Source organism: Eriocheir sinensis, chromosome 9 (genome assembly GCF_024679095.1).
Source record: "Eriocheir sinensis breed Jianghai 21 chromosome 9, ASM2467909v1, whole genome shotgun sequence".
NCBI lineage: Eukaryota > Metazoa > Arthropoda > Malacostraca > Decapoda > Varunidae > Eriocheir > Eriocheir sinensis.
The window spans coordinates 11,613,857-11,626,676 of NC_066517.1; the positions used below are offsets into that span (position 1 = coordinate 11,613,857).

At 42.6% G+C, this 12,820-nt stretch overlaps 1 protein-coding gene across 2 annotated transcripts in view; it reads right to left on the reverse strand.

Annotated features, from left to right (window-relative positions):
• Nucleotides 1-7,585: 7,585 nt before the first annotated feature.
• The window catches only part of LOC126995921 (carbohydrate sulfotransferase 13-like), a 27,897-nt gene continuing 22,662 nt past the window's right edge, over nucleotides 7,586-12,820 (reverse strand). The window contains exons 2-7 of one of the 2 annotated variants that reach the window (XM_050855820.1): nucleotides 12,230-12,611; nucleotides 11,931-12,107; nucleotides 10,292-10,485; nucleotides 9,583-9,801; nucleotides 9,265-9,441; nucleotides 7,588-8,255 (exon numbers count right to left, since the gene is read on the reverse strand). In XM_050855820.1, the coding sequence (XP_050711777.1) occupies nucleotides 8,081-8,255; nucleotides 9,265-9,441; nucleotides 9,583-9,801; nucleotides 10,292-10,485; nucleotides 11,931-12,107; nucleotides 12,230-12,523 (1,236 nt within the window). In that variant the 5' untranslated portion in view covers nucleotides 12,524-12,611 and the 3' untranslated portion in view covers nucleotides 7,588-8,080. Of the gene's footprint in view, nucleotides 8,256-9,264; nucleotides 9,442-9,582; nucleotides 9,802-10,291; nucleotides 10,486-11,930; nucleotides 12,108-12,229; nucleotides 12,612-12,820 lie in introns of both variants that reach the window. The other variant, XM_050855821.1, reaches the window with a different exon arrangement.

Consider the following 12,820-nt stretch of genomic DNA (forward strand, 5'->3'; position numbering starts at 1 on the left):
TAGATATTTACTCCCACATTCATTCACTCGTATATTGCTCATTATATTATAATCATAAGGCAAGAAATAAGGCCTAAGGTAAAATAAAAAGTCGGGTGTACGTAATTCTATGAGGGTACACTGCTGAAAAAGTCAACGAGGCAAATAGAATAGTGGGCAGAATAAGGAGAACGTTTGTATACCTTGATTTAACCATGTTCACAGGCTTGTACACAGCCTTAGTGCATGAGACCACACCTTCAATATGCCAACCACGTAGCCATTAGTGTCCCTACCCAGCCTAAGATACGGAAATAATAGAAAATGTGCAAGATCTACAAGGAAAAAAAAGCAAAAGGAATAGTAAAATCGTGATCATAGTTGAAATAGCGAGAAAGATGATCTGATAAATGCCCCCACATTTCTTCACCCATATACTAGCCATTATACTTCAATTAAGAAGCAAGAAATAAGCCATAAGAAAGTGATGAAAAAAGGAATAAGAAAACAGTGAGGAAAAAAAGGTGTCTCTTATTTTTCAGTCTCTTTTTCCTCCCTTTCTTCTGCACCGTTTAGTTGCTTCTTGCTTTCCAGCTGTTACGCAGGAAGTTCTTCGTGTGTTTTACTATCATATGTGTGTCTCAGTCATCAGTCAGTCCCAGTACAGTTCTCAAGCCTCTGTCCTCCTCCTCCTTCCTGTCTTCCCACTCCTGTCTCCCAATTGCTCTAGTTACTTGTCTGTCTAGTTCCTGCCTCTGTCTATTGTACCTGTCGCATTCTATTATAAAATGTTCCAGGGTCTCTTTCTCTACCCCGCATGCCTAACACCCTTGCATCTGTTCCTCTCTGTTTCACCTCTAATGTTCCACTTTTAGCTTTGAATAGCAATTTACTTCCCCAGTCTCCTGTGTACCATTCTTCCTTTCCTATCTTCTTTTTGTTTCTGTACCATCTTAGAGTGCTCTTTGTTTCCATCCCCCTCCTCCATTCTTGATGGCCATTATCTTCAATTTTCTCCCTTAGCTCCTTTATGCTTAAGTTATTCCACACTGTCTCTATTCCCTCCCTTGTCTCACATTTCTCAAGTTCCTTGCACCACTGTGATCTATCCTTACATGTCATAAACACCTGTTTGGCCCACCTGTCTTCACTCATTGCTTCTATTGTCTTGAGGTAGCATAATTTTCCCTTTGCTATTCTTTCGTTAAAAGTGCTCCATCCCATCTCTCCCCATAGAGCTTCCGTTGCTGTGCTTCTTGGGGCACTTAAGCACCGTCTCCACATATTGTTTTGCATTATTTCTAGTTTTCTGATGTCATCTTTCCTATAATTTGTTATCTCTGCTCCATACAGACAGTGGGGAATTGCCATCCCTTTCCATAGACATCTTCCATATTCATATTTATTTATTTCCCTGCTTCCTCCATTCATTATCATCCCCATCATTTTATGCGCTTTTGTCTCGTTGGTTTTCCTCTGAGTATTGTCCCCTGTACCCTCTTTGCTGGCTTCCATTCCTAGATAAATATATTTCTCCACCACCTCCAGTATGCTATTTCCAAGCACCCACTGTCCTTCTTCTGCCGTGTTGAGCTCTATTTCCTTACATTTCCTGTTGCTAAAGCTAACCTCCCACTCCTTCCCATACTCACTGACTATCTGCAGTAACCTATCCATATCCTCCCTACTTTCTGCCATAAGCACTACATCATCTGCATATCCTAAGCATCCTAGCCTTCTACTCCCTACTGTTACTCCTACTTCTGCACTTCTAATTCTTGTTAATAATTCTTCCATGTAGATGTTGAAAAGCGTGGGTGATATTATGGATCCCTGCCTGACTCCACTGTCGTTGTCCATCCGCTCTGTCTCTGCATTTCCAAGTTAAATATCATTTTATTATTTGAGTATAAATCTTGAATTAGTTTCACGACTTGTCATTTGTTCCTCGGTGTTTTAGTAGAACCATTAACTTGTCCCTGTTAATTGAGTCGTATGCCTTTTCAATGTCTATAAACCACAGGTATAACTCTTTTCTGGCCCTCTTACTTCTATCGATCAGTTCTTTGAAGATGTACATATTATCCATACCACATCTTTCTTTTCTGAATCCGTCCTGTTCTTCTCCAAATATGCCTTCTCTCTCTGCCCATCTCAGTATCTTTTCATTGATTATGCTTTCAAATAATTTATTCAATATATATATATATATATATATATATATATATATATATATATATATATATATATATATATATATATATATATATATATATATATATATATATAATGTTGAGTGGCCGGTAACTTCCTATGTCTGTCTTCTCTTTACCTCCTCCTTTATGTATTAACTCCACTCTGCTTTCCCTCCAGTCCTCTGGGACTACTACTCTTTTAAATATTTCCGTGAACAGATTATATATAACTTTCTTCATCTTCTCACCTCCCTGCTTTATAAATTCTGCCACCACTTCATCACTCCCCGCTGCTTTCCTGTTCTTCAGTTTCTTTATTGCCTCCTCCACTTCTTCCTCCGTTATTGATTCTTCACCCATGTTATGTTTCGCCGAGAAGATGGTATTTATTTTAGATTCCTCTTTATTTCCTCTCTGTATAATGTTTTTCCAGAAGTCTGCAATTATATTCCTGACCTCTCCCACCTCTTCTGTTTCTCCTCTATTTCCCCTAAGTTTAGTTTTCATAACTCCTGTTTGTCTTAGATTTTCCTTCAGCGTTTTCTAACTCTCCCTTTCTCTCCCCCCTCTAGGTAATTTATTTATGGCATCTGTCCTTCCCTTTTCCCACTGAGATATCTTTCCATGTATGAGTTCTTGCGTTCGTTTCTTAATTCTTATATATTCTTCCCACTTCTCCTCCCATTCTCTTCTTATGCTTACATCCCCCCTCTCCCGCACTTTTCTTGCCTTTCTTTGCTCTCTATTTGCTTTCTTTCTCTTGTTAGTCGCCTCTTTACTTTCTGCATCCCACCAGCCTTTCAGTTTTTTGCTGTCTTTCTTTACTCTCTTTAATCCGATGTGTCTCTTAGCTTTGTTTATGATTTTTCTTTTTATATCTCTTTCCCATTCATTGATCGTTCTGTCTCTTATACTGGTTTCATTCTCTATTTCTCTGGATAATTCTGTTTTGTACTTCTCCCACTCAGCTATTGATAACTTCCATGTTACAGTCTCTGTTTCCTTATTTGCTTTATTCTCTCTCTTCCCTCCATTTTTCTCGGAGATTCCTATCATAACGTGATCTGATATTATGTCTATGCTTTCATTGACCCAGAATTGCGGCTTGTGTCTCCCCACTGCTTCATTGACCACTATGTAGTCAATGACCGTCTCTACCCCATTTCCTCTCCAAGTTGTTATGTTTTTCCATCTCCCAATTTTTAATAATAAGGTTTTCTGTCCCAGTGAAGTTCATCAGCATCTCCCCGTTCTTGTTGACATGCTCATCTTTACAGCCTATGTGGGCATTGAAATCACCCATCAGTATCCACTTATCCTCTCCTACCTTCTCTTTCACTTCTTTCAATGCCTGATACTTTCTCCTGTTTCCTTCTCTATTTTCTGCTCCGTCCACGCTCATGTACACAGCTGTGATCCACCATGTGTTTATATTCTCCGTTATCTTTACTGTTATGATATCATCCTTTCCTTGTCCTAGATATGCACCATCTTCCTTCAGCTAAATTTCCTCAGCTTGTCGCCCTGTTTTTTCCCGAATAATAATTCCTACTCTTCCTCCTTTTCTTTCTCCTACCATCCTCCCTCTGCCTACCCCTACTCATCCTCCTTCCTGCCAGCTTAGTCTGTCATGCCATCCGGTCTCAGCAACTCCTATTACATCATAGTCTTTGCATTCCTCTACTAGCATTCTCCATTTCCATTCACTCCACCCTCTTGAGTTGATGAAGCCGCAGCTGAGGCCTTTTTCAATGCTGGTCCTTTCCTATCTCGAGCCTCTTTCGTCTGTATCCCCTCGTTCTGTATTCTATAGCCTTACAAAACCCTATTATAATGGACATGATGTACTTCTATTCAATACTTTCACCATTTTAAGGTATTTTTACCCATTAATTTTCCTTTGAGATAACTGATCTCGCCGTTGTTGGCAACTTTACATTCCCCACTACCCGTGGCGGCTGGAGCCCCAGCTATGGTGCACACTCGCCTCTGAGACGAGACATAAGTCAAACGGTTTTGTCTTTATAAGTATGGGCCCTGGGTTTTTCGGCCCATACTTATGAAGAAATTAGGCGTTCGACTTATGTCTCGTCTCAGAGGTGAGTGTGCACCATAGCTGGGGCTCCAGCCGCCACCGGTAGTGGGGAACGTAAAGTTGCCAACAATAGCGAGATCAGTTATCTCATAGGAAAATTAATGGGTAAGAATACCTTAAAATGGGGAAAGTATTGAATAGAAGTATATCATATCCATTATAATACGGTTTTGTAAGGCTATAGTGAACGTTTGAATGTAAAACGATTTTGATGAGGCACGCTGGCTGTCTGGCAACACCCGGCAATGTTTACATTTGAAGGTCGATGCCTCAGACGAAGACCCAGGATTTATGCCTGCCCCGGACCAACTTTAGCTACTCGCGCCGCGTCTCAGATTAACACCCAGGATATAGGGCTCCACAGGGCCGGTTTGGGCTCTTATGACGAGCCTGAGACGAAGTGTTAGCTTTTTAAGTATGGGTCGAACTCTTGTGTTAAATCTGTTTTTCTTCACTACCACGCGCTTTACATCGTCGGGAGCCATGATGTAAGTACTATCGTCGTTGTAGAATAGGTCGCCACAGTAGACAACTTGATATAACCGTATTTACTGATTAATATGCAATGTTTAATGTGTAGAGGAGTGTTGTTGTTGTTGTTTTGGGCCGCGGCGATCTAGTCGCTACCCTGGTGTTGTCCTGTGAGTGATTCTCAGGCGCGTCAGCTGCCCCGTCTTCCATGAGGTGAGGCGGATGACTGATTTCTGCCGTGAGGGGTGGAAGCCTGCCGCCTCCTGCAGCGTGGGCAGGGTAAAGGTGGGCACGTCCAGGGCGCGGAGTTGGTGTCGGAGCAGCACTCGCTGAGAGTGGAAGCGGGGGCAGTGCAGCAGGAGGTGCTCAGTGGTCTCCTCGACGGTCCTGCACCATGGGCAGTGAGGGTCGGGGACTAGGCACAGGCGGTGGAGATGAGTGTTAAGTGTTGTGTGGCCCAGACGGGGAGTGGGAGTCATCCGTGTATATTTTCAGGTGGTGGTGGTAGAGGGACCTGTCCAGCCTGAGGAAGTGTGTGGCCGCCACAGTGCTGGAGGATGGTTTAGGAGGGAGGTCAGGGATGTGTAGGGACAGCATGTAGGAGATGTACATCCAAGGCGGGATAGGAGAGTGTGGGCTGATAGGTTGTGGTGGTGTTGGTGGAGTGAGGTGAAGTATGAGGTTCACCAATAGTGCCCTTACTATATTACCTGGGCACTTCCGCACCTCGGTCCGGACCTCCGCTCCTCCGCACCTGCGGACCGCCAAACGAGGTGCGTAAGCCCGGAAGTGCGGAAAGTTTTCAAAAGTGCGGAAGTAACAGTTGCGGACAGGCGAAATTTTGGGTCCAGACTTCCGCACCTGAGATTTTCAAAGATAAAAAAACGAAGACGACAAACAGTCCGCGGCATTACTTTCGCGCGTTGTAGTTTTAAGTATTATAAGTAGATATAAGTGCCGCCAGAGAGCCGTTACCGCATAGAACGTTCCAGACTCGCACTTGAGAGGCCCACCCCATTCCCCCCATGTCACCCCTGGTGTCCGCCAGACATCACGTGGCCCGAGGCAGACAGCTCGCTTCCCCCGCCAAATTCTTGGCTTGGCGTCCCCCACCTCAGCCTTGTCCTCCCCTAGGGTCCGCCAGACATCACGTGATTACCTTTCCCGCGCAAACCCTTGACTTGGCGTCCTCCACCTTGCCTTCCTCCCCCCCCTCTCCCAAAACAGTCACGCAGCCCATACTTGCTTCGAGAATGTTCATACTCCGCCCCTTCTGCGGCGCACGCAGTGGCCGAGATGCCATATAACTCCTGGTCAAATTATCTCCCCATAATTATTTCATTTGAAGGTAAATATATATATATATATATATATATATATATATATATATATATATATATATATATATATATATATATATATATATATATATATATATATATATATATATCAGTCTCTGGCTGATGGTGAGGCCCCAGGTGGTCACCCAGCCCTCCAGTGCTGCTGCAGCCTCCTGAAGATATTGCTGCGACCTTGCCAGTGTTGGTGCCCTGCTGATGATGGTGATGTCGTCAGCATATATGAGGAGATGTGAGTGGTGGGGCACTCGGAGGTCCGCCATGAGGATGTTAAAGAACAGGGGACTGAGGATGAAGCCCTGTGGCATTCTTCTTCTTATGGGGTGTGATGGTGATTTGGAGGCCCCAACTGCGACCTGGAAGGAGCGGCCTGAGAGGAAGTCCTTAACCCAGGCGAGGGTGGTGCCGGTGATTCCCATGCTGGCCAGCTTGTAGGCGACTCCCTCGTGTGGTGCTGAGTCGACGGCTCACTCCAGATCTACGAAGAGGACCGACATAACCTGTCGCTGGCGGTAAGTGTCACAGATGTGGTAGTCTACCTGCTGTTGAGGAGTGTGTAGAGGAGTATCAAGACGCCTCTGTTCCCGAAACTGACCTCCCTTTTGGCAACTCCACTATACTCACTATACTCTTTTGGGAACTCCACTATACCTCTCAATGGAAGTACTGATTCGCGGGCTTTTTTTTCTTCATTTTTTTATTACCTTGAACTGCTTCTTTTCCTGTAAAGAAAAAAAAATTGATTGGATTATTCCCCTCGCTGATGGACGGATTATTTCTCTCAGCACTGCGGCCACACCTGACCCTACAGCAACCAGCCACCGCCCCATAAGACATGTATGACAACGGAAAAGCGGTTGGTGAAGTAGGCGACATCAGTTCCTCCATAACAGGAATCCCAGAAGTGCCTGCAGCCAGTTGAGACCAAAGGGTGAGCCAAGACCAAACGTATCGGACTTCTATTGTGACTCTTTTCCAATGCCACAGAGAAGATTAACTGGGTTTTCATGGGTGATTTTTCCCGTTCAAGGTCCAGAAGTCATGTAAAAGTATGGAGAGGTCTGGTAAAAATCTGCTGGTGGCTGATACTCCATCAATAAGTTCACCTTTACTCTCATTTAGCATAACTTTAAGGGAAATGTTTCTCCTTAAGGTGAGATGTTGGTCTCATATTGACAAGTTTTGATCAGCATCCTTTGACTTCCTGATTTCGAATCTTTGAAACAAAAAAATAAAAAAAACAAGCACAAGTTGGCTCTGTCCCCATGATGGGCATCTGGATCTGCCCCAGCATACGCACACACACACACACACAAAAAAACAAAAACAGAAGGTCCATAATAAAGGATCAAATGTCAGGGTGGACCAGAGTAACAAGTGGCGTACCGCAGAGAGAGAGAGAGAGAGAGAGAGAGAGAGAGAGAGAGAGAGAGAGAGAGAGAGTCGGAGGGACAATAATATTGATTAATATGCATCTTTACAAGTCCATTGTTATTATATTCAAAATACAGAAATGCTCAGTTTTAACTCGATAATAAATAAACTATAATAAATTTACTCTATATTTAAATTAATTATAATAATTAGCAATAATAAATAAACTATAATAAATTAAGCATGATAAATTAACAGCCTGAAGCTTACCCATATTTTACCCTATTGAGCAATGAACAGTCATGCTCACATATCTTCAGGTAGTGTCAGCAGAGCGGGTGGCTGCGTTCTTTCTTACTACTCCGCCATTGTCTTATTTACATGAAGCTTTCAAGGCCTACATTCTCAAACATCTCAGGGCTTTCACACTCACATATGATTAAGCTTTCGTAGAGGTTGTAGATATTTCCAAGGAGCCCAGTGATAGTTTGATGAGGCCTCTGCATCATGAATGTAAGAATCGCTCAATCTCTCTGCAAGAGGCTTTTCAAACAGGGAAACCGAGGTGCCGATACGCTTAAGGATTCGTGCTCCGGTCAGCCAAGGCCTCAGCTTATGGTGTTATCTCTGGGCGGGGCGGCCATGGCGATGTACTTGTGGGGGGAGTACCCGAACATATCGAAGTCCGGGCGGAGAAGTTCTGCCAGGGACTCCATCAGCTTCAGCGGCACCTTCCTGAAGTAAGCCTCGGACGCCGTGCTTGTGTCGTTGTAGCCGTCAAACCTGAGACACATACAGAGGAGGTGAGAGGAGGGCGGCGGCGTGGAGGAGGGGAGTGACCTAGCATTGCTGCGTCCAGGCGGCGGCCCAGCGGTCAGGAAGGCCAAGACTGTTGCAGCCTGGTAACAAAAGGTGTGGGAGGGGTTTTGACCCGCTAATCCAATGAAAGGAAGCGAATGCCCAACACAACAACAACGACAACAACTAAAACAGCAGTGATAATAATAGTAATGATAATAATTATAATAACTATCATTATTACTAATGCTATTATTATTATTATTATTATTATTATTATTATTATTATTATTATTATTATTATTATTATTATTATTATTATTATTATTATTATTATTTTATTATTATTATTATTATTATTATTATTATTATTATTATTATTATTATTATTATTATTATTATTATTATTATTATTATTATTATTATTATTATTATTATTATCATTATTATTATTGTTATTATTATTATTATTATTATTATTATTATTATTATTATTATTATTATTATTATTATTATTATTATTATTATTATTATTATTATTATTATTATTATTATTATTATTATTATTATTATTATTATTATTATTATTATTATTATTATTATTATTATTATTATTATTATTATTATTATTATTATTATTATTGTTATTATTATTATTATTATTATTATTATTATTATTATTATTATTATTATTATTATTATTATTATTATTATTATTATTATTATTATTATTATTATTATTATTATTATTATTATTATTATTATTATTATTATTATTATTATTATAATTATAATTATAATTATTATTATTATTATTATTATTATTATTATTATTATTATTATTGTTATTGTTATTATTATTATTATTATTATTATTATTATTATTATTATTATTATTATTATTATTATTATTATTATTATTATTATTATTATTATTATTATTATAATTATTATTATGCGGTTGTTGTTGTTGTTGTTGTTGTTGTTGCCTCACTTGGACGCGTGTGTGCGGGCGGGCCGCAGCCGGTCCTGGAGGCCCAGCTCCCGGATGACAAACTCCTGGTCCTCCGCGAGGGTCTCCACGTGGGCGATGACGTCGTAGTCCAGGTGGCAGGGCTCGCAGGCGATCCAGAACGGCCGCCAGTGGTTGTTGACCTGACGGTTCTTTTTCCTGCAGGCGAATCAAGGTGTGTTAAGTCGCTGTGCTTGACATTATCAGGAACTTATAATTATTAACCAAGGAGTCTAAAATTACTGCAGTTAACTCAGTGTTGTCCGTGGGAAACTTTAGGAGTTACCATGATTTCCTTACCCTCCTTTTTTCCTTACGTCATCACGAACTTTCTTAAGAAACTGCGTGAAGGTTGGATGGACCAAACCGGTGGCATTATGGCGATCGTCGGTGGCTTTCTGTAGCTCCTCCGGCGAGTAGGGCAGTGGCTGCGCCTCCGTGTCCATGTAGGAGTGGGCAATCTCTTGCTGCTGTTTGATGCACGGATCTTGTGGGTTCCGGACCCGGAGCATCTTGTCCCTGAGGGGACGAGTCAGGACAACACAAGACTGGAAGGGGACTGGTGTTGACAGTGATGAGTAACCTACAATTTGGAGTTCCCATTTCGCTTTGCTGCGAAACACTTTTTTTTTTTTTTTTTACATTTCGAATATGTGGAATTGTGGATATCTTTGGATCCATGACTGATCCATTGAAGCCGCCATATTTTACCTTTTCTATCAATGCCAAGTAGCTACCCATTGATCGACCAGTCTCTTAGAGCCATGAAAACTGTGCACCCATGGAGCAGTGCCTACAGACTTTCACCTAAATCTGCGATGCCGTGGGTACGAGAGCGATTCCTTCCGGCGAAGGGAACAGGTCGTCCAACTCTTTAGGATTTGGAACCGTCTTTAATAATTATTCTTTAAAAGGTAAAACTATATATTCAAAACATATTAAAGTATTAATGGTGGGCGTTGGTCAAGTTCTGTGAGTGTAACAACAAACTGGCGCACAGCAGCCTCACCGGTAGGCGGACAGGAGCCGCTCGAAGGGGTGGCGCACGACGATCAGCCTCATGGAGATGTTGAGCATCCTCTCCTGCTCCGTAGCGGAGGCGGGCGGCGGGTACAGCTCCCGCAGCTCTGCGTGAAGGTTTGCTTTTCCACTCGCATTGTTTGAGGCCAGTAGCAAGTTCTTGGTCCACGTAGTTGAGCCCGCCTACAAAGCATTAAACTCTATTTTTCATGCATGACTCCATCTGTGTAATTTGTCAAGATCTTATAGATGTCAACAACAATCCAAGCTATCACCACGTTTCATGATTTCAGCATCATCAAAAAATATTTATATAACTGTAATCCTTCCTACCATGAATAACATAGATAAAAGAATGCATGATACCGACCGACCACTTTGCTTGACAGTCACTCCCAGGCGAAAACTGCGTCTTCTGTAAGGCTGCGTTTCCACCAAGCGAATCGAATCGATTCAATTCATGAAGAATCATTTGACTCGATTCATTTTGAATCAGCATCGTTCCAACTGACTGATTCAGATGAGTCTGAATCAACTTTCAAAAGGCAGTACCAAGCCTGGCTTTAACGAGAATGGACGTATACGCTGTCGCTGATACAGCAGCGTTGCTGTGGCTGAGGCGGCGTAGGCGTAGGCGTAGGCGTCAGCAAAGTGTCTGGGTCCATGAAAACAATATAAAAAGACCTGAATTTGGGAGCTTTGTACATCTGTTCCCAGATTTGGTAAATAATCCAGCAAAAGTTTTATGAACTCTTTAGGATGACCACAGAACAATTCAAAATGTTGGTGGAGTTAACTGGATCCACAGAGCAGCTATGGCATCACGATCTCGGTGCATTGGATCACTATAGGATCATAATTATATTGCACGGCGTTTTTGCACTAAATTAATCAGGACGTCCACTATCATGGTTTTAACTCGTCGGGTGACTCGCCGTGACTGATGAAAAAATGGGACCAAATCAATCCGTGATTCCGAATCGCCATGAATCGTCATGATTTGAATTGACTCGATTCGCTCGGTGGAAACGATTACATTGAAATTAGTGTGGCGAATCAAGACGAATCATAAATCGTGTTTATTCTTCATGAATTGAATCGATTGAATTCCCTTGGTGGAAACGCAGCCTAACGGTTCTCATCTCTCCCTCCAGTTGTTTTCTTTCCAGTTTGATATTGTCGCGTGAATTCCTCCAAATTCTCTTAATTTCCATAGAGGTCATTTGTGCGGCACCTTATCAATTGTTTCCTTTAAAATACAGACAGACCACCCAACATTCTTTTTTTCTTATTAATATCAACCGCTCTGGTGTAAAAGTCTATTGAATTTCAGGCACACGAGCAACCCTCCTTAAATCAATGTTGTCTACAGCACCGAAAAAACTTCTCCCATCTTTTTCTGATAATTTTCTCACAATTTTCAAATTACACAGGTTAAGGATGCTGGTCTGTAATGAAATGGGTCTTTCTTATCACCACTTTCATGCATTGGGACTCCATTTATCATCTATTATTCGATAATAATATATAATTGAGCGAGGGGCGGCCATGTTGAAGACCTAGTGAACCTTAAATTTGCGCCTCTACCCAGTGACGGTGCTGACCCTGCCTCTACCGCCCCCACCCACCTTGAAGATGGGGCACCAGACAACGCCGAGCGGCGCGGCCCACACCAGGCTGCGGCGCGGCAGCAGGTCAGACTGGAAGGAGAGACGCCCCGTGTGGTTGGTGCGGCGACATGCCTCCCGCAGCCTGTCCCGCCGCTCCTGCAGCACCGCCACCCACGCCGCCCGCGATTCCTCCGTCTGGAGACAGTAAAGGCGTTATGGCAACACAGGAGAAAATTTTGGTTTGTAAACACAGATGTTTATTATGTATGTGTATTGTTTGTATAAACTTCAAAGCTACACATAGGGATGACCCTTACCCACATGCTGTTCAGCTCCTGAATGGCGTCCTGCTGGTACAAGACCTGATTCCCGGCGCGAGGTCCGGTGGGCAACAGGTATGTGTGCTGGGACGCGCTGCGAAGGTGGAGACTGAAAGGGTTACGGAAGGTGTAGTGGTGCTGGTGCAACGCCACGTGTGCCAGCAGCAGCATCACGACTACCGCTGCCGCCCACAATACTGTCAGCACGCAGCCCCGCCTCCCTAGCTTTGCTCTGAGGTCTGATCTCAGCATTGTGCTCGTGAGGGCAACATTCATCCTCCATCCATCCATTCATCCGGGCTTGAACTTGAGCATGAACTGTGAGTCACCCAGTGGACATGTCGATGTAGCCTTTGGGTCGGCGGTCTGCCGCACAAACCTGCGGAGAGAAGTATATAAGAGAGGTTGAAACACTATGGGTTCCACTTGCCTTCCTCTCCTCAGTCAATATATATGAAATATCTGCTGAAAAGCAATTTCAGTATAGAACATTTCTAACCTTGCTTTTTGCTCTTTCTAATTCTTCCAGAGACCTCTGGCACCTAGCCAAAAATATCTCCAATTTCACTTCTTCATCTTCCCCTCCTC